The sequence below is a fragment of the Phlebotomus papatasi genome, chromosome 1, assembly GCF_024763615.1.
Source record: "Phlebotomus papatasi isolate M1 chromosome 1, Ppap_2.1, whole genome shotgun sequence".
Lineage (NCBI taxonomy): Eukaryota > Metazoa > Arthropoda > Insecta > Diptera > Psychodidae > Phlebotomus > Phlebotomus papatasi.
The window spans coordinates 28,572,623-28,594,448 of NC_077222.1; the positions used below are offsets into that span (position 1 = coordinate 28,572,623).

Genomic DNA, 21,826 nt, shown 5'->3' on the forward strand with positions numbered 1-21,826 from the left:
ATTCAAAATAATTTTTCTCTCAGAAACGTTTGCTGTGGTTATGATAGAACCGGAGATATAAGGGGTCAAAGTTCACGAAATTCAAAAAATTATATCTCCGGTTCTATTTCACTGATTTTAATGAGTGATGGCTTAAACGAAAGATCTCACGAAATTATACAACTTTCTAGAACATTTGATGATTACTTCACCATAATTGTAGAGGACATTTGTGTCTACATTTAGTCCATACATCATTTTCCGCTCAGACTATGCTATCTTTCCGATTTTGCCGTTTAAGTATGAAAAAATTGATTTTTCCAATAATAACGCTTTGAAATCACTCAGATGCCAATTTGACTGCTTCTACTCCACCAAGACACTTAAAATAGGGTTTTAAATGGAAAGTCTCACAAAATACAACAATTCTTTGATAAGGTTGAAGTTCAAAAAATGAACACTTGGGGCGCTCTGGTCGAAAAAAAGACTTCAGAAACAAACATTGTCGATTATCTCGGCTTCTGAGTAATCGATGAGATCAAGTTTTATGGCAAAATTATAGAGAACATTCCGGTCTACATTTCACCCATATATCACTTTTCTGTCACTTCATCCAAATCTTTGATATTTTGGTTTAAATGCAAAATTTGGATAATTTTATGAATTTGATTTAATATAACTGAATGGCGTCCCCCAGCTTCAGCTCTAAATCGAATTTTCATGCATTCCGAGTTAGCTCACATTAGGAATCTCACCTACAACATAAGCCGGTTAGGATTATCTGTCCCTTTTATTATACTTACGTATTAAATATCTTCTGGTTACCGCTGTTTTAAATTTATTTGCAGTAAAATTGTGGGCAAAAATCTGGATAATTATGCAAGGTGATTTTTAGTTTTTTTTTCTTGTAACTTTTGCAGGAATATCTTAATCACCATAAAATGTTTTAAGGATGTAGATCTATGATTTCTGCATCCAATGATACCATCTTTTTATACTGTTGCAAGTAGACTTACAATACTCTTCTTTGGAACCGACGAAATGCTTTTAATTAACATTATTCGAAGGCATGAACGTTCGAAGGGAGAGCACTTTCCCCTAGTAGCAGTGCAGATTTTGAACACAATATAAATAGATTTATGGGGAGGTGAGGCTACTTCTAGCTATGGTGCTAGATTGTTATCCGAATACGACTTTTTCGCCTATTTCTAAATGAAGCTGGTTCTTCGAATTATTTTATTTATATCCACAATTATTTTGTCTATTCAAATTACATCATGTTAAAATCCAGTTTCTATCAGAAATATGCGAAAAATCTTATAATAATGTAGCCCCACAGCTCAAAGTAGCCCCACCTCTCCTTATTCAATCTGAAGCACTATAGTTTTGACATTCAATCCATTTCTTGGTGCATGTCTATAGGTTTAAAGGGGTTATGTGTGGATTAAGAAGATTGGAATACAACATATTTCTCTAATTGCTTTTCAACATAATAATGTATTATTTTAATTCAAGTTCTTAAATATATAAGTGGCTTGTTTATTTGAAGCAAAATCTCAATTCTCTTCAGTTCTCTCTGTCTACTGCTTCCTCTTCAATGGTTTTGTTCCAACTCCAAGTTCCAACTCCAAGTTGGATAATACTATAATAACTCAATAATAATACTATATTGGCATTTTTTCGATTTCTTACAAAACAAAAATATACAGAAGAAATTTTTAGAAGATTTATTGCTATGACAACTAGAATCTATGCTAAAAGTGGTGGTAAAAAAACAAAATTATATGAAAATTCCTTTTTGTAGTAGAGAAATAAATATTGCAAAATTTACTAGGGGGAGGCTTTGAACTTTCGCACACAAAAATGATGTCCAAGTTCAGTGATTTTTTCTGACTATCATGCAAACCATATGGATTCTCCAACTATGCCAAAATAATGTCTTACTTATAAGGTTCATAATCCCACCAAACAAAATCCCAGGAAATCCTTAGATTTTGCTCCAGAGGAAAATGAAAATTTAATGGCGATTTGTCCGATAGATGAATCAAGTTTCTATTATCGCACACGATTCACGCCATCATTGAACACCCCATTTTCACCGTAAATTTTGCACCGGACACTAAAAGTTGCACATCATTGTTTAAAGGGAACTCTAATCTACTTGATTAAACCGTTTTATAAGGAATAAAACATTTTAATATCACTTTTTTGGAACTTTTCTGAGAGATGTTTTATTGACATTAAAAACCATTTTTTTGCTTGATTCTACGAGAATTTCACTCCGGAAACGATTAAATCTGATGAATACTTTCTTGAAAAGTCCAAATATCACCAAATTTACACGAATCAATAAGTTTTTAAAGCTAAAAATTGACTAAAACTCTGCAAGCGAGAAGACCACACAAGATTCCACCATTCCTCCATGGAGCTGGATATGCACAAAAACGTTTGAATGCGCATCATTGAAGATTTCTCTGTTCCTGCAGCTGCAGGAATCGGGATTTAGCACAGATATTGAGCTTCAGCAGGTGAACAAGCTAAAATTTTCACAAAACATCTTCTTACGGACAATTTCTTTTCTTTGTCATGCAAAACAACACAATAGTGAGGTTATGTCAAAGATTGTCAAAAACCAGTTGTAAACTGTATGAGCTTATTGCAGATGTGATTCTTTCATTGCACATTCAGTTTGTGCAAGCTTGAAAAATATTTTTATATCAAAGAAATGCAAAATTGCTTAATAATTACTCAACTGCAGCCTATTTGAGTCAAATTACTTCTTGTTTATCGACTTTACGATTTTTAAGTTTTCCTTTTTAGTGGTGGATCAAATCGGTAGATTACAATAGATGTGAATATGAGGGATCGCATCTAAAATGAAATTTCTTGGAAAATGTGAGAGAAGCCATGTCTTCTATGTGCGATCAATGAATCTGAGTCAAGTTTGTGAATTTTGTTCCACCCACAAAAAGTGCCTGTTCAGCCTAAAAGATTTTTACATAAATCTGATTCCTAATAACCCTTCTACCCTTTGTGATAGTAGTTTTTCAGAAAAGTGATATTAATTCTGCACAATCGTATGAAATATTGCACAGCAAAATTACAGTTTTGGACCTGTTTTTATTTTTTGCTTCCTGAAACTAGGAAAAAAGGATTAGACTCTCAATTTTTTCTCAAAAGATGGGATTTAAGGTTAGCTATTACAATATATAGCCATATGTGAGATTCATAAAGGAATATGGGAGAAATATGAAGTGTCTGAAGGTAGCGTATGTGCGAACGATCAAAGCCTCCCCCCCCCTACAAGTGTCAAAATATTTTTAATATATATTTTTCTCATTTTTCTCTGTCGAAGTTTTACGAAAGTTTTTTAAATTTCCAATACGAAAAATATTTTCACTGGAAATAGAGCAAAACGGAGCAAGACGAATTTTTAGTAAAGTTGAAGAGGGAAGATTTTGAATAAGAAATTTTTATTTTTGCGCAATTTCAATGAGTGCTTTTTCTGCTCTCAGCGTATAAAACCCTTTAGTAAACTGTTCTTTATTTTAAATGTATTTAACTTTTTCTTTAAATATTGTTAATAATAGATTGCTTAATTGTATATGGATAAAAAAGAATCACGTGAACTAAAAGTTTCTTAGGTTTATCCTTTTCCAATAGGCCTTTTTAGCTCAAAATGTGCTGCAGTTGCTCAGTTCGTCGCCGGCGGCGCCGAAACTGTCATTCGTGCCGTGAACATAACCTCACAATAAAAATAAGAGAAGAATTGCAGAAATATTTTGGAAATGTTGCGATTAGCAACAAATATAGGTAAAACTATTGAAAAAATATTGGAAAAGTCGAAACATTATTAAGGTTACTTTATTTTTAGCTTGCCGATGGAGTGCAACACTTTGCAGAGCCAGTGTAAATGCATCAACAACATACTCCAAGATCCTTCCCAGAAATTTATCGTCACTCTCAGCCCCGATCCCGACTCACCAGCTTCCTTCACTGTCGCCCTTAAGTCTAAGCTGTAATCCTCGCATCTTGACCATTGCCAATTCCGTCAGTGTTAGTCAAAACCGTGGAGTGACCAAGTTCTCAATGAGGAGCGGCAAGAGGAAATCCGTCAAGGCTGCTCTTAAGAGATTCTACCGACTGGATTGGGGAATTTGGATTCGAACTAGAACGGGAAGGCACAAGCACATGTGGCGGAAATCAGCTAATCAGAAGAGGAGATTGAGGAAGCACGTCTTTGTGAATTCGACACAGGCTTGGATGCTGGACAAGATGGTAACGAAATTCTGGAGGACACCTAAATACTACGTAGATGATCCCTATCGTCCCTATCACTCTCGCGAGGAATGTTTCTACACAAAAAAGAGGACGGATTATTACTGATTTGCACCATTTATTAACCTTGTGGAAAAACATTTAGAAGAAATAGATTTTTAGGTACTATTCATCCTTGATAATTGGGTTGGTCATTTTTCCGAGAATCTCGATTTCACTATCAATAACATCACCCGGCTTCAGGTACTCTGGTGGATCGCGGAACATTCCCACGCCTCCAGGAGTTCCAGTTAGGATTACGTCGCCCGGACGTAAGGTAATTGACCTGAAAGTAAGGTAAGATTTTTTAAATTAAGTTTAAACTGGGAACCGCATTTAGTTCTGATTAAAGTTTTCTGCCCGATTTGAGAAAGACTTGAGTTTTTTTAATGAGAAAAATAGTGTTTAGGCTCCTGAATCATATTCGCAAATAAGCAATTTTAGGCCACGCCTACTTTCGGAGCTCTGATCTGAATTAAAAATTTATGAATCTAGCTCTAGAAATTAGATCTTGAAATCTTCGACAGATCCGAAGCGAGCCCAAATAAACGTTAAAAATTGATTTAATAGAAAAAACGAAAATGAAACAATTTTTGAAGTCCAAAAAAAATCAATTTGTTTTTTTTAGTACAATATTAAGATAATTAAACACTTCATTAAGCTTCGAAGTTTCCGATGTTTCAAATAGATTAATAGAAAATGTTAGTCTAAATTTTGCAAACCCAAAAAAATTAAGATATTGAAATCTAAGGCAAAATAGCGCTTTTTTCTCATTCAACCCCGTTTCTGAAAGAATGTTCATAATACATTGCCGAAGAAAAATAGGCCCCGCCTCCTGCAACGCTTTTATTACAAAAGAGATGGCAAGGCGTCCCAACTTTGCGAAATGCTCGAACTCACAAGATAGAGCTATACGTGAATTATATTTTTGCCGGTTTTTTTTTGTGTAACACAAAAACGGTATACCGTTTTATTAACGATCATCTTAACGATTAAATTCATCCGCAAATCGAAAAAAAATTTGAACTAGAAAATTGGCTAAGTAATATAACTTACGCGCAAATAAAACGGAATAATCGGGAAAAATAAATCAATTACGATTACTTGACCAATTACAAAGAATTAATAAGAAATTCAATTGATAAGAAAAATCCAGATCTTTCCAAAAAATCCAAATTTAACCAAATCGTTTAAAATATGAGCCCTTCAAAGAGGCTGACCTTTGATTCTCAATAATTCAAAATGGCGAATTTTCCGGTCATAGGTAAGTTTAGACAAAATGATTTCCTGGAGGGGAATTCTGTAACGATATGACAATGCCATATGACAAATTTAAATATTTTTATGTGGTAAATTCGGATATATTAATCGAAAATCAGATTTATACACTGAGAGAAATCCGAAAAAGTCAAAATAACATTCCGGAAATGTTAATTTTACCCTTCAGTATTGATCCAAAATCAGTGTAAATATTACCCTTTTTAGGTGTATTATGGGTTAAAGTTACTCTTTTTCATGTTGATTTTACCCTCAAAAGGTGTAAAATTAACATTGAAAAATGTTGATATATTTTTACTCCCAAAAAGTGTTAAAGTTATGAAGAAAAAAAAGCAAATCGCAGCCCCTTAACGGTCACTGAATTTAAATTCTGTACATTAATTCATTACAAACATTATTGATATAGATAGAATAACTATCCAAGAACACAAATTGGCAACTAGAATTAAAATGAAGAAAGAGGAAAGAGGCCACTTTTAACAAATTCGACGGGATGTCGTATTTTCCGTCTGTAATTTTGAACAAAAATTTTGCATGACTTTCCGCGAAGCGAAAAAAGAACAACAAAATGCATTTCTATCTCTATCGGACTATTTTTTCCAAGTAATTGAAGGACTAAAGTAACTAAAAATCCATTCCCGACAGCAATTCGAATATCAATTGCCCAGAAATTATTATTATTAATCGTGTCGAAATACTTGTTACAATGTAATTATGTTATATTGCTGCTGTTGTATTCCGTGTTGGAAGAATCCGCTAAGTCCATGAGAGAACCGCCCAGGAGCGCCTTCCCCGTGATGTGGATGCTTCTTCCATGCTCCCGGAGTTTTTTTTGGGCAAAGGCGGTGCATTTTTATTACGTTATATTACAGTGACAATGTATTTTTCTAAACATTCAGATTTGCACCGGGCGGGACTTGAACTCACAACTGTGAGAGTCGAGCCAGAGATCTCATCCGCCCAAGAACCAACGATCTTGCCTATTGCGCCACTGAGACCCCCAGAAATAAATCATCTAAAATCACTCAATTTGCGTATGATGTATAATACCATGGTAATGAATGGGTTATAAACGCCATATCTCCGGTTCTATTTAACTGATTTTGACGAGTGAGGGCGCAAATTAAAGGTATTGCAAAGCGCTACAACTTTGTAGAACATTTGAACTTCGTAAGTCCAGCGCTAGGACTAGGAGCGCCACAATCGAAAAGCAATTTTTATATAATTCATAAACTCAATTATCTCGACTCTTGCTCAACCGATTTTGTTTGATGATTATTTCGGCATAATTGTAAAGGACATTTTATATCTATATTTTGTTTGTCCAAGCATAATTTTTTGTTCAAATTATGTCATGTCTGTCAGATTTTATCGATTTAGTGTAAAATTTATTTTCCCCACAATACCGCTGCGAAAGTACGCAGGTACTGATATGACCGCTTTCACTCGATTTCGTTATTTAAAATAAAGGGTTAAAAGGAAATTCTTACAAAATTCAATCACTCTTTGATACTGTCGTAGTTCGTCACGAGGTCAAAAGGCCCACTGTAGTCAAAAACGTGTTCCAAAACAAATAAATTGAATAATCTCGGCTATCGAGCAACTGAAAAGATCAAGTTTTGAGGTAAAATTATAGAGGAGATTCTAGCCAATATCATCTTTTATTTATTTATTTATTATTTTATTTATTTATTTATTATTATAGCCTTTATCATCTATTTGTCAGTTCATATACATCCTAGATATTTTGATTTAGGGTGGAGTAAGTACTTTTAGCCACTTTAAGGTTTCATGTGCTTGTAATTTTTGTAATCTTCTTTTTGTAAATAAAATAAAATTTTGTACAAAGACACCTCAAAGCCGTTTCTTCCTAATAATCCAAGAGATTTCTTAAATTTTTTTTTGGATATTTTAGTGAAAAATGCATTTTATGCAACTATGCATGTTTCAGTAGTTTTAACCACTTTGTAAGCACTTTTGGCCATTGTGTGTAAGCACTTTTGGCCACTTGTTTCCAATAGAATTTTAATAAAATAACAGAAGAAATAGCTCCCGAAAACTTTCACAAATACACAACACAAGTTCTATTTTTATTAAACGCCAATTTTATGTTATTATTAGAGTATTTTAAACGACTTTTTGCACATTTTCTATTTGATGTAAAAATCAGTCAAAAGTCACGATTGTTTTTACTGAAAACCGTGAGGTGCGCCGCGTGTAAAATTTATGGGAAAATGAATGGCTAAAAGTACTTACACAGCCGAAAACAGTAACCTCTTTTAGCCACATCCGATTTTCATTTAATTTGTTAGAAAATCTTATTAAGGATGATATCTTAATAAAATTTAGTTAATTAAGAAATGGACTTTCATTGAATAACATCAAATATTTTCATGAAAAATATGAAATATTGCAAAACAATTTCTCTTAACATTAACAAGTTTCTTAAGAATCCCATGTTTTTTTAAGTGATTGTTTACCTTGTCCAGAATTTCTTTCAATAACTTAGAATTAATCAAGTCGATACAAAATCAAATATGGTTTTCTGATTCGTTAGATTAGAGGTCACGAAATTAGACCCATTTTCCTGTTCTAAATAAACAATAAAAGTGATTTTACTTTCGATGGCCAAAGGGCTGACTCTACCCTAAATAAAAGTTTGCAGTTTTTCAAAAATTGGATTCCAATTTTTTGTTCAATCTCTCATCTTAAGTTCCAAATCGAATTTGTACGCAATCCAAGTTTGCTCACGTTAAGAATCTCACCTACAATAAGCTGATCTAGACTTATCATTAGCTTTTTTTCCATATTCGAATGAAAATTTTTAGGTTGTATTGAGCTTAACCTCAAAAGTTTAAGACACTTTTTGCCTTTTTTGTGGTTAAGAATCTTCAATGTTTTTTTTTTGATCAATAGAAATAACAAAAAGAAAATTTATTAAAACGTGTTTATAAATTTTACCATTTTCTAACCTGAAATTTTAGCCTTACCTTCAGCATAACCATGAAGAAAATTTTAGGTTATGTATTTTAGATAGCGTTCTTACTTTAGGTATCGTTCTTACGACTTTTTTATCTTATTCATCTCAGATTTTCAAAATAAAGGGAATTAAATTAAAATTATGCTATTTCAGATTCAGTAGAGGAATTCTGTAACAATATGACAATGTCATATGACAATTTTGGTGGTAAATTCGGGAGCAGGAGAATATTAGAAGTCAGTTAGCGTCAAAGCGCTAATGCATGGAGCTGTGAAGCTCTGTTATGGCTCCTAGATACTAGAGAAATTTATGTCCATTTTTGATAATTTTTATCAGCGCCACTAGTGGTCATTTCATGAAGCTGTTATGATCAGAAGAGTTAAATCATACCATTTACGTGCTCCCTATCAAATTCAGATAGTCAGAACGGTCAGAACTGTTTTTGACCTCTTTTGTACTTGAGGTCAGAAGGGTTAAAGCTCAAATTTTTTATCACAAAATGCTAGATACGGATAATCAAAGGGGTTTAGACGGAAACTTACTGAGTAAGACGATTGATGATGTCGTCAATCCGGAAGATGAGTTCATTGGTATTCCCTGATTGTTTCTGGACTCCGTTGATGCTGCAGCGAATCTTGAGATTGTGAGGATCTGGCACGAGACTCTTGTGGACAATCGCCGGACCCAGAGGGCAGAAGGTGTCCATTGACTTGCCAATGAGGAATTGCTTGTTGTTCAGGACTTTCTGCCAATCCCTGGCAGAGATATCCTGAGCCACGCAATAGCCAAAGACGTAGTCATAAGCCTTCTCCCTCGGCACTTTCTTGGCAGTTTTTCCAATGACAACGGCCAGTTCTACTTCCCAATCGATTTGCTGCAGAGATACAAGAGATACCGGCTCGAGTGTTTTTTCGCCTTATCTTGAGTTATTATGCTCTCTTACTGTGCTTATCTCGTGGGCTATCACTGATCCCGTGGGGCCCACGAGAGTACTGGCGAATTTGCTGAAGAACATGGGACGAACGGGAGGAGTCAAATTCTGCTCCTCACAGTGACCACGGTAGTTCAGGCCAATGCAGACAATCTTCTCGGGATTTGACACTGGAGACAGCAGGGTTACATCACCTGTCATCTCTTCCGAAGGAAGTCCACTGACCTTCTTGGAAATCTCCCCGAGGTCAACGTCTTTCTTCAGGAATTCTATCATGTCATTCCCATAAGAAGACAGAGATGTAATCTTCTTTCCATCTTCTGATAAGACACCCAGACGGGTGGTGTCTTCTTTTCCCTTCCTGTACTGGATGAATCTCATTGCTGCTAAAGATGATAAGCTGGGAATTCAATCAAAAGCGTTGTAAACTCTTTGGAATTGACGAATTAAAATTAATAATTACCTCAAATGCCTCACAAAAGTCCCTTCAATCTGTCGCCACGTCTGGGAATGACCACAAATTTTACGCACTAAAGAAAATGACATTCTCTGTATTTTCTGATAATATTCTTTGAGAATTATAATGTGTGAGTGATATTAGAATTTTTTGTGCTTCTTGGAGAAACCGGCTGATCGCTGAAGAGTGAAAGAGACAGCATGAATAGGCCTCAGAAAATTATGAAAATAAAACCGTTGAATAGGCCTTTTAAAATAAGAAAAGAAATAAAATACATTTTTTTGGAGGGAAGTTTTCCTGAATGTTATCTTTCTTGGTCTTATAATTTTCATAGAAAAAAATATTTTAATAATAAATACCAGAAGGATACTTAGAGGAATCTTTTGTTTTTGCTTTTAGTAAAATATCCTAATTTAAACTATTAAAAAATCGTACAAATTTCAAAGGTAAACTTTGTTTTACAAGATTTTTCTAATAATTTAATTATTGTTTTAGTAAATTAATTTACATAAAGAGGACTGGATCATTGAAAAAGTATTTAGAAGTTCTACACAACTTTGGAACCTTCATAATTGTTCAAAGTAGGGCTACAATTCAGTGAAACTTTTGGCGGGAAACTCTTAACAAATGGAAGGAATCTCTTATTTAATTTTCTTGCATTCAAAGCCATCAACATCAAACCCCTCAAAAGGCTACTTGCGAAAAACAGTTTTCTTAAAAGTATAAAAAAAACGAAAATATTTTAAAAGGCTGAAATTAAACTAGAAATTTTGAATGGTCCAAAATAATAATATTGCGGGGCAATCACCTTTCAGATGGATCCATAATAAAAAAATAATAATATTTAAAAAAAATATATATAAATTAATTGCAAATCAAAGGAAAAGAAATCTTTGGCTTAAGTAATTTTCTTTAGAAAAACTATGCAGAATTTCAATGAAATCTGTGCAGGGTATTAAGTTTCATTCCGATTAATGCGACTAACTCTTGAAACTGCCTAATAATTTTCTTTAGAAAAAAAAGAAAGAAAAAATATATTTTTTAATTGCTATTGTAAAGCATTGTATCCATAGGTAATTGAATATTTTGTCCCTTTTTAAAGTCCTTTAGAGCATTAAAATTATATAATTGTACAAAACAGTAATAAATAAATCAAATTTGATAGAGATATCCAATTTTAGAGGGGTTACCTTAATTTCAAAATTAAAAGAGGTCTATATTTTTCATTGCTTAAATAGACAGATTAACTTATCTAAGAATATACCATAAATATTTTAGAAGCTCATACGAAGTATTTTACAATATATGGAGACGAAAACAAAGAAGCATCGAGCAGATTTGTATACGTTCAGGAGAACAATCAAAACTTTGAAGCGTGTTTTATCCACTTTTTTATTTTTGCAATTTCTCTCAAAAAAAAACCAAAAAAAAACTTAATTGATAGACTATAAATGAAAGCTTTTTTCTTCAGTATTAAATGTTATTATAACATGTTAAAATTCAAATTTTGTTTAAAAAAATGCATGTTTTTTTTTTTAAAGAACACTGAAAAAAGTTACGATTTCAAGATTTTCTTAATTTCTTACTTTTCTTACTTGTGAGAATTAAAAATATTTTTAGTTGCGTTTTCTCGGACAAGAATTACGAATTGCGAATTTTTCGTCAATTAGAGAATGTTGCTACGAGGCGCTACACCAAACTATTCATTAGTTCGCCATTTTGCTTTTTTTTTTAGAAAAAGTGTATTTAAGCCTTTTAAATATGTAAGAAATATATATCCAAAATTTCAAGTAAAAAGGTCGCTTCTTTGTCTCCTAAAAAAAATCGCGAAAGAGGCTTGAATTTTAGCGTCCTAATTAGGGAAACCCCCTTTAATGCTTTTTTTCATTTTTGTTATACATTATTAATGTAAATACCTAATTGTGGGGCTTTTTCTATTTACTAATAATTCCAGAAGTTGAGTAATCGACAGTGGAGAACTAAATAACTATTTAATTTTCTCTCATATTACTGCAATCATTCTTTTTCTTAATTGGAATAAAAAAATGAAAATTTTAGAAAAAAATAATTGAAGTATAGCGCATTAAAAAAATACGAATACGAATCAACTTTCAATTCCTCTTCAAAGACTTAAAGTGTAAGAAATTATTTGAGAATTAAATTAATAAAGGGAACACTCTGCATGAAGAAAAGTTTATTTTAAACTGATGCCTTAATTATGTGTTATGTATACAGCTCATATCTAATTTCCTATTTTTCATAAAATCATGAAGAGATAAATATTTTTTGGTAAAAAACGGTAAATTAACGGATTTGTTGGATTCACATTGGTCGGTAAAACACTAAAAAGTGATTAGAAATCTCTTTATATTAAAATAGATCATAACTTCTTATTTTTTTGCCAAGAAAATAGACTTTGAGACTGGGCCAAATTTACTGAAAAAAATAATTTAAAATTCAGCATTGCAAAATTCTTAAAAGAAACTGATGCCTCAAATTCTTACCACAGGATAACCTTCATGAACTTTCTCAAACTTACAAAGCTTTTAAGGGATTCAAGCAAGAAATATGGAAGATTAAAAAATTAATATATTCCCTCGCTCGACCGGTTCCTCGTCTCGACCGTGAGACTTATTTATTGAATTTATTTATATTTGTTATAATATTTTGGGTATGATCTAACATTAATAGGTCAATCATTCCATGAATAATACGAATAAGTGGAAAATTCATAGAAATTAACGAAACTGACCATGAAACATTAAAAAATTGACCCACCGGTCGAGTTGAGGAACTCGGTCGAGTGAGAGTACTTTACCTTATATTGAAATTTTTAGTCCCATTTTCAAAATAATATTCTCTCAGAAAATATCAATACTTATTACGTTAATTTATACAGCATATTCCTCGTTAAAATAAATGATTTTTTACTAAGCTGTAAAGGAGTAAATTTCCTAAAACAAAATATATAATGTTAATTGTATATTTTTTGAATTTGCAAGAGTGATACGTCACAATATTATTAAAAGTCTGACCAAATTTGCCCCAGAAGTTTTGAGATTTTCCCCAAAATCGACGTTCAAAGAATTGCTCTATTTCTATCGAAATAGAGGAAAATTGTCGTCAGAAAAGTTGTAGAGCAGTAATTTTTTTTCTATTCCTGAAAATTTGTAAAAAATAAAAATCTATTTTGACAAATTTTGTTCTAGTTTCCCTTGTATTCCACAAATTTGTTTTTTACTGATCATCTGATCAATTTTCAAAAAAAGTTTCCAATGAATTAGGAAATGAGACTGTTAAAAATCTCAGCTAAAATTTCTAAATGGTCTTAAAATCTTCGATTGTGATCACTGTAAGAAAATTTGATCATGTCATACCTAGCCAGATGGTTCATCTTTATAATTTTTTCAGAAAAATATTTTTATGCAATTTTATGCATTAGAAAAAAAACTTCTCTTGTAGTTATCTGTCTATTTAACAAAATTTATAATCAAATTTACTAAAAATGTATCAAAATGTTGCAGTCTTACTTACCTTTCGATCTCATTTAACACGAGACGCACACCGTCTTAGACTCACCTGTGTAAGAAATAATGACGTAACATTACAACTATACATAACTGTATCTATAAATTACCTGTTCTATATGAACATTTCTTGTTTCTCTATGCCTCTTGCTTCGTTGGTGTTGGCGAGATCACCTCCAATCCCAATACCTGAGTCAGTGTTCGTGGAGATTTCTGGGAGTGAATCTCGCTCGGGAGCTCTTTAAAGTGGCAGATGAAGGAATTTGGGTCTTTTCTCCTGTCTCTACGGCAAAAAAATTAAATTATCTGGATAGTAAATAGTTTTTGGATCAATAATTTAATATTTTAGTAGCAATTAAATGATTGCAAGTGAATAAAAAGTGAAAGCAAAATGGTGGTAATCTTGATTTGAAGTCAACGAAGAGACACGCAGAAGTTGTGGATAATTGCATTAAATGTGGCATTGTTGCTTGGTGATCTCCTAACACGGTATAATTGTGACTTTGTGAGTGGTATAGATATTGGGGATTAATTTGCAGAAATTCGATAGATTCATTAAAAAAATTTTTTAAAGAGATCTCCGACAAGGTAAACTACTTCCTCCACACATATTCATTCTCTTCCATACTTCATATACTATTATTGTTTAAATTCGTGGGTGAAAACGAGCCCATTGCATAATTTTATCAGTATGGCTGATTGAATACTCTGTTGCCTTTGCTATTGTTAGGAAAGAAGAAAAACAAGATGCCACGAAAACTCCTTAAGTTTCTCATACTCTTCGACAACACATCACTCCTGTACTTTCCGGGACAGTTTCTGTCCGGGAGGGTACTGCTCCAGTTGCAGCATGAGACCCCTGTGCTAAGTCTGCATTTTAATGTAATGGGCGAAGGTGTGGTTCAGGTGCGATCGGCCAGACAGGAGAGGACGTATGACAAGGAGAATTACATTGATTTCCGAATGCGCCTTCTGGGTGATTCAGACCATGAGCCATCCATTTTGTCACCCGGAATCCACAGTTTCCCCTTCAAACTGGGTCTTCCACTTGGACTACCATCGACATTCCTTGGACGATACGGCTGGATCCAGTACTACTGCAAGGCAGCTCTGAGAGAACCATCTGGACTCATCCACAAAAACCATCAAGTGTTCATTGTCATGAATCCAATTGATTTGAACATGGAACCGTCCATACTATCTGTACGTTTCAAGGCCCTATTCCACCATTTACTAAACTAAAGCTTTCTTTAAATTCTTATTTGATTCGTAAAACCTATCGAAAGTTCGCTAATCTGTTACGAAAATTATCCATATGCTTTCTGATTGATTATGAAGGCTTACAAGATCTAGCCAATCAGATAATGCGCTAGGACTAGAATATTTTACGTGATGAAATATTTATTTGAATATGGATAGTGCTATATGAATACGATTGCATTTTTCTCGGAATGGAAAGAATTGCGATAGATAGTTCTTTCGTGATCCTTTAATTAAGTTTTGAACTTAAGGAGGAAGAATTTTTTCCTCCAGAATGCGATCTAGATAAGAGAAGATAAAAACGATTATAGCGCGATCAAATGGATTAATTTAATCAAGTTAATGGATGGTAATTTGTGACCTTATGGCTCAAATAGGCTCAGACTGATCCTCGAAAATATTTAGCTCGTAATATTTTAAAAGTAAAGATTTATACCAAACTGCCATACACTAAGGCCTTAGAATTCTCAATTAGAGGTCTATTATTACGAATAGAATAAGTAGTTGAATCTAATTGAATGAATTGAATGCTCCGAAGGGTGGTTAACGGTTGCAAATTTCACCTAATTAAAGACAATATAATTAAATACATTTATTAATATTCTCACAAAATATTAATTCACAATTAAAATGCATAAAATCATGCACGATATTCATATAAACAAACAAATCTTGGCACAGAAAAAATAGAATTCATTCATTACACGATACCTTAAGAAGATGTGTAACAAAACCAAAAAAATTAAATGATTTTTTCTCAGCAATTTTTTAAATGAATTAGGAGATAAATCCTTATAATATTTTAGTTAAAAAAAACTATCACTATTGAATTAAATTTTCATTCATTAATCATCATTAATTTTGATTTTAAATTTGATATAGAAAGTCCAATTTTAATTTTATAAATAAGTTTTTTTGGTTTAATACGAAAAACATTGTAAAAGGAATGTAGTACGCATAAAGTCTTTCCTCATTATGAATTACCTGAATAAGAATAATTCAGTGATAAAGTCAAATATCCTATGATAACCGTTAACTCCCAAGACGGAAATGCAGATACCTCAATGTAAAGACTGAGACCTAATCTTTACCCGGCGAAAAATTATCTGTTTTTCTGATATAACATCTTTGTTCACGATACAATTTTATTCTATTTTTTTACACCACCATTCTAAACAAATTATATTAATAAATTTAAAGGATAAGTGCAGATTTTAAACTTTAACTTCGGGATCATGCTCGTGCTCTTAAAGAATAATGGCTTGACAAAAATTGGCAATCTTTTTTGTACTCAAAAAATGCAGTTCTTAAACATATAACTTTTGAAGCTGTCTACCAGAGCGTTATGGTGTTCTTAACCTTAGGGCCCTTAGGGCCTCGACAGATCTGAGGATTAAACGAGAGACGGCTTAGCGTAATTACATATATTCGAAATAATGATTAAACTACATTTCCATAATTTTTCACTAACTAAGTCGTCTCTCGGCTTAAGTCGTAAGTGTGTCTAGGGCATAAATCGTATAAGCCACTAAAATGTTCGTAAAAGTTTGTACTTTTTTCACAAACATTATTCATAACTTGATAATTTAACGAGCATTTTTTGTTCTTTACATTTTTCGTACATTTTTATTTGTCTGGCAAGACATTTACGAACAAATGACAAAATTTTACGAACAATTTTACGACCAAATGCTTGTAAAAGAATATAAAATGCTTCTCAAGTGATCATGTTACGAACAATTTTTGTGAAAAAAACTACAAAGTTTTTTACGACCTTTTTTGTAAATTATACGATTTGTGAGTATTCCGTTAGTCCTCAAGAAATTCACAAACATTTACGAAATATTTTTTCCTGTGTATACTTGGAAATGTGGTATTTCAGTACCTGATATATTCCAAATCCAATATTGTAATTTACAATATTAATTCTATCAGGTACTTTTTGTTCCTAAAAAAAGTCCGATTAAATATAAAAAGCATTCTTTTATATTTTTCTTAATTTCTATTAACGAACTTTCTTTTTTTGTGTGCTAAAACAAGGCAATTTTCTTTACAATTTTTACTGCTTCAGTTTATTTTACTTTGAAGTTTGAACTGATTAAATATTTTAGAATATTTCTTAATGAGTATTACATTTACTCAAAGAAATTCAACAAAAATTAGGCGAGGAACCCGAATGAAGATTTTTTTTGATAACAAAATACTGAGCAATGAAGGAATGTACTAGATCAGATTTAAAATTTCTATAAAACTCTTGATACAAATGTAAATAAAAAAATTGAACATTATATTTTACTAGTCTTTTCTAATTTATTTAATGATTAAATAGCTCGGAGAAAAATTATTAAAAATGGCTCGTTTAAAATTCAAGATTTATCGATTCTTAAGAAGCAAACCTGGGATTTTTAAAAATTAAACATTAAATCGAACTTTAATAAATTCTTAAATTTAAAGAATAGAAGTACGACAGGAATTTTGGGTTTAACCTTGTGAAATTTCTCAAGCTAACTTAAGGGAGTTGCCCCAGGAGACTAAAAACGTGTTGTTTTTTCGCGACTTTTTTAGAAGACAAGAAACGATTAATCTTCTTAATTTTTTTTTTAAGTAACACATCTTAAAATCGTTACAGTGTTTATGTTAAAAAAAATGCATTTTTGAGACAAAATGTTGTCTATCATATTGTAAAAGATAGAAAAATAGGTTTACAAAAATTATTTTAGTTGAAGTATCGAAGACTATTTAATTCTGAAGATATCAAATATTTTTCGATTTGTTCGGTCAATGAGATTTTTCTTAATTTTTTCTCTGATTCGATAAAATCGTATGAACTAGAAGTGAAGAAAATGGACTATATAAATTCTTTAGTCCCAAACCGTTTTACTCCGACAGGGGCATTAACTGTATAATAAATAAATAAAATAAATAAATTTAAAAAAAACCTGCTTCAGAGTTTTGGATCTTCGGAAGTACTTTGAATTGGCTTCTGACTTTTTTATGGCATAATCCTAAGATAGTTTATACATCTATTAGAGCAATAGAAATACAGACTTCTTTTGACCTTGTAATAAAGGACACTCCCTTAATAATGCGCTATTGCTTAGAAGGCATTAAGACAGAATAAAAAGTGATGCAATCTAGAAAAAGTGCTATAATGTCTTCTTTAGAGACTGCTAATTATGAGACAATTAAAAAGAAACAGTTTAGGATTACTTTTTACGTTCAAAATTTTTACTGACCTAAAAATTAATATTTTGTTTTGCTCATCAACATATTTATTTTATATCCTTTACTGGCCAGAAAAAATTCTTTTTACTGCATACTTCAAGTTTTATTTAAATATATTTTTTTATTGTTTAAATGTTTAAAATAATTAAAAACTTTATAATCTCAAAAGCACAATTTGTAAAATAATATTAGGGTAAATGTCCTAATTCAAAACCATTTCCAGACGCTTTAACTTTGACAGAAGATTTAACACATTAAATTCATATTTTTTCTGAAGAGAATTAAATAAATTTACTCCTTGACTCTGCTAGAATGTTACTGTTTAGTGAAAATTCTTTAGATATAATTTGAAAACTTCTTAAATACAAGAAAAAATATGCGAGTATAAAATGCTTGAAAATATATAAATATAATAATTTAGTATTGTATTTATCGTGAAAACAATGACGTTTCCATTTGGAGTAGCGAAAAATTTCCATTTGGAGCAGGCTTTGAATTAGCTTAATTTACCCTAACCTCTTTTTAATTTTTTTACCCAAAGGTAAAAGAAAAACATTTTTTATTAGAATAGATATAAATGCGATCCTTCTTATTGATTTAAAATTATAAGGTTATCCAAATCTAGGATATTTTTTGCATGAGCCCGATAAATTCCTGAGCTTAGATATTTTATACAAAGTTTTTTAATATTTGTTTTACAGTCTGAAAAGAGTTAAGATCTTTGACATTAAAATATTAAAATTTAAGACTCGAATGAATATAAATTCAACGGTGATTTGATCGTTGGTTGCATCAACAGATCGGCAAGTTTTTTGTAAAGGATCAATAAGGACGTTTGCAATAGTCGACGGATCGATATGATCCATTAATATAATTAATAAATAGTTTGGAAATCGGAACAATCTTGTTACACGATTGATTGGCAGATTGATACGACTTTTTCAGAGATCAAGAAAATTGGACGATATTTGTAAAGATCAACATGATTTTTTCAAAGGATCGGTGGATCATCACGATCCTTACTAAAGATCGACAGATTACCACAATTTTTGCGAAAAATCGATAGATTAACACTCGTGTAGGCCGTTAAAACTCAAAAACGTAAAGCTTTAAATATTTTAATAATTTCGGAATAGGGCAATGTATTTTTTTTTTATTTAGAGCTAATGTTAAAAACATTTTTTTAAAATATTTTTCAACAGCAACCGTTTAAGTGCGATATCGAGCATAAATTGGGGGTGGCTTGTGTAGGTGGTGGAGCTGTTAAGTGCCGTGTGATTCTGGATCGAGGTGGTTACGTTCCCGGAGAGAGTATCTCAGTGTCAGCTCTTGTATCCAATGGCAGCAATGTTACAATCAAGAGTACTAAAGCATCCCTCACGGAGACAATTGAATATGTGGCACGTGGAAAGGTGGTGCAGACGGAAAAGAGGGATCTTGTTACAATTACCAGAGGAAAAGTTCGTCCAGGAGGCGTAGATGAGTGGCAAAATGAGACTCTCTATGTTCCTCCTCTGCCGCCAACGAATCTCAAAGGGTGCCATATTATTAGGATTCAGTACGATGTCTTTGTAAGTTTTTAATTTAAAATTCCAATGGGATGTCTATGTTAATCCTATGAACAAATTTTCAGTTCATTGTGGAGCCTAAATCCTTGGAAAAGCAGATCAAACTCCAACTTCCCATAGTGCTAGCCACGTATCCATTCCGCAATACTTCAGGTGACATTTCAAACACCTGGCCAGAATCGATACTGAAGCCTGAGACTCACTATCCGTCCACTTTACCAATCTTCCGACCATGGTTGCATGAGAAGAACGAAAATAACTGATAGTCGATTGTGTTGCAACATTACTGTGCCTTAAACTAATTTTAACTCACAATTATCCTTAAGGAACTTTCTGCAAATTGTCCCATTTATTTTTGTCCAGACACAACGATACACATTCTGTGATACCTTTTTGGCGAATCTCTATTAGAAAAAAAAATGAATAAGTTACTGAACTGTTGAAAACTGCCCAAAATCATAATTATTCATGAACAAGAGCAATTTGTAAGTGTTCCATTTTGAGGATAAACATTTCATTACTAGTGAAATAATGAGAGATGCAAGAGCGCTCTCTGAGTTACGAATATTTTAAAGATTTTCATTAATATGTGAATAATAAGTATTAATTGAAATAATATAATTTAGGGTGCCATTATATGCTGTTTTTTTTCTTTTCCCATGCCCATTGTTTCTCATTACGCAGTATATCAATTTCTTTATTCCTCTTTGTGTATATTAAATTGGTGATAAATGTTTCAATAGAAAAAACTTGTTAAGATTTCGATAATTTATAAGGGTTTTTCTTGATGTTACATTATCCTCTAAATTTCTTTAAAAAATATCTAGAAAGTGGGACAACGTGTGATTAATTCACGGAAAAAACGATCTTTGCTTTTTTATTACCCAGTTGAGATTAACTTCTTAATTTTCATCCAAAATTCAAAGACATGTCAAGTCAAATCAAACTACCCTAAAATCATTCACAAATGCACTATCAAAATTTTTAATTTTAATTTAATATTTTATTTTGAAAAACTGTTAAAAGGACCATTGAAAACTTGAAATCATAATTTGGTTTGAAAATAATTGATTACTTGGACTTTTTAAATATTCAATTTAAATATTTAAAAAAATATTTTGAGATGATCTTATAAAAAATTATAAACTTTTAACTCAGAATAGTAAATCCTTTTTTTAACTTGAAATTTAAATTTAAATATTTATGCATTGTAATCTCAATTAAAGTGTAGTAATCAGTCTTACAAAATTTAAAATATTAAATTTAAATATACGAAGCATTTTTCAATTACATAGCATAGCATATTATGCTATGCTAGAATGTAATTATATAGATTGGGGATTGGAAAGATCATTGAAAAATATGACTATTTATTAAAGGGAAATGATTATTTTGTTTAATTGGCTCTTTGTAATTCTAAGTGATGAGCAAATTTTCCTGAAATAAGAATAACAAGGGATCAACTTCCTTGAGTTAGTCCTCTCTATTTCACAAAAATATGAATGATATCAAAATATGAAATGAAATATGAAATATGATCCAATAAAGTCGAAAAAACCATCCATTCTTCATTATCTTTTTTAGTTTAGGCGCTAGGTGAGAAAATATAAAAATTTTTTGAAACTCTTTTTGCTTCTAAAATTCACATTTTTAGTTTTTTCAAATTTTTTAAATAAAATATACAGAGTAAAATGACACATCTTTCAGTAAAAAAAATAAATTTATTTTAGTCAGTTAACGTTAAATCGGTATTTTTATGGAAATTGGAAATAAGTTTTTTTGCACAAACATTTTTTGTTGCTTTTTCTCTGACCTGTCACACAAAACTGGAATAGCAACAAAACGAAGAGTCAAAATGAGTTCAAACTTTCAAGAGATGTTTATAAGACTATTACCGAGGACACTATAGCACTTTTAAATAAATAAAACCTTTATTGTCGCTGTAAATGTGATTTTTGTGAAGACCGACTGGAGGCGGTCTTACCCGTTAGAGCAGAGGTGTGCAAGAAACCGTTGAAACCGAATTAACGTCAAAATAAGTTTGTTATAGTAGCGTTTTGACCATTGACGTACATGTTTCATTTGACGTTAATTCGGTTTCAACGGTTTCTTGCACACCTCTGCGTTAGAGGGTTAACACATGATAATCTTAGTATTTTTTGGATTAAAAATTATAACGATTACTGCGTGGGAATACAACTAAGGAAATTTAAATACGTGAATCACAAAACAGATTAAATCAGTATTGTTTAAATGATTACACTACTTTTTATTTTCATAATAAATATTTTTGAAAATAACTTT

At 31.8% G+C, this 21,826-nt stretch overlaps 3 protein-coding genes across 3 annotated transcripts; 2 read left to right on the forward strand and 1 right to left on the reverse strand.

Annotated features, from left to right (window-relative positions):
- Positions 1–3,647: 3,647 nt before the first annotated feature.
- Positions 3,648–4,425, forward strand: LOC129799584 (39S ribosomal protein L35, mitochondrial). Its single transcript, XM_055843609.1, has 2 exons — positions 3,648–3,792; positions 3,854–4,425. The coding sequence occupies exons 1-2, from the start codon at positions 3,768–3,770 to the stop codon at positions 4,363–4,365; spliced, it is 537 nt and encodes a 178-aa protein (XP_055699584.1). The 5' UTR covers positions 3,648–3,767; the 3' UTR covers positions 4,366–4,425.
- Positions 4,356–10,130, reverse strand: LOC129799578 (fumarylacetoacetate hydrolase domain-containing protein 2). The gene is made up of 4 exons (XM_055843602.1): positions 9,949–10,130; positions 9,498–9,885; positions 9,097–9,428; positions 4,356–4,582 (listed from the first exon to the last, which is right to left on the reverse strand). Exons 1-4 carry the CDS (start codon positions 10,029–10,031, stop codon positions 4,423–4,425), a joined length of 963 nt encoding a protein of 320 aa, XP_055699577.1. The 5' UTR covers positions 10,032–10,130; the 3' UTR covers positions 4,356–4,422.
- Positions 10,131–13,629: 3,499 nt separating this feature from the next.
- LOC129799573 (arrestin domain-containing protein 17) lies at positions 13,630–20,158 on the forward strand. Its single transcript, XM_055843595.1, has 4 exons — positions 13,630–14,057; positions 14,200–14,672; positions 19,157–19,525; positions 19,588–20,158. Exons 2-4 carry the CDS (start codon positions 14,217–14,219, stop codon positions 19,783–19,785), a joined length of 1,023 nt encoding a protein of 340 aa, XP_055699570.1. The 5' UTR covers positions 13,630–14,057; positions 14,200–14,216; the 3' UTR covers positions 19,786–20,158.
- Positions 20,159–21,826: the final 1,668 nt, after the last annotated feature.

What these genes read in the sequence shown, in the direction of transcription:
- LOC129799578 (XM_055843602.1), bottom strand. Translation starts at nt 10,031, where the DNA reads ATGTCATTTTCTTTAGTGCGTAAAATTTGTGGTCATTCCCAGACGTGG. An exon ending in TAGCCCACGAGATAAGCACA is followed by an intron (nt 9,429 to 9,497) that starts GTAAGAGAGCAT and finishes GTATCTCTGCAG; the next exon opens with CAAATCGATTGGGAAGTAGA. An exon ending in ATCATCAATCGTCTTACTCA is followed by an intron (nt 4,583 to 9,096) that starts GTAAGTTTCCGT and finishes CCTTACTTTCAG; the next exon opens with GTCAATTACCTTACGTCCGG.
- LOC129799573 (XM_055843595.1), top strand. Translation starts at nt 14,217, where the DNA reads ATGCCACGAAAACTCCTTAAGTTTCTCATACTCTTCGACAACACATCA. An exon ending in TGGAACCGTCCATACTATCT is followed by an intron (nt 14,673 to 19,156) that starts GTACGTTTCAAG and finishes ATTTTTCAACAG; the next exon opens with CAACCGTTTAAGTGCGATAT. An exon ending in GGATTCAGTACGATGTCTTT is followed by an intron (nt 19,526 to 19,587) that starts GTAAGTTTTTAA and finishes ACAAATTTTCAG; the next exon opens with TTCATTGTGGAGCCTAAATC.
- LOC129799584 (XM_055843609.1), top strand. Translation starts at nt 3,768, where the DNA reads ATGTTGCGATTAGCAACAAATATAG. An exon ending in GCGATTAGCAACAAATATAG is followed by an intron (nt 3,793 to 3,853) that starts GTAAAACTATTG and finishes CTTTATTTTTAG; the next exon opens with CTTGCCGATGGAGTGCAACA.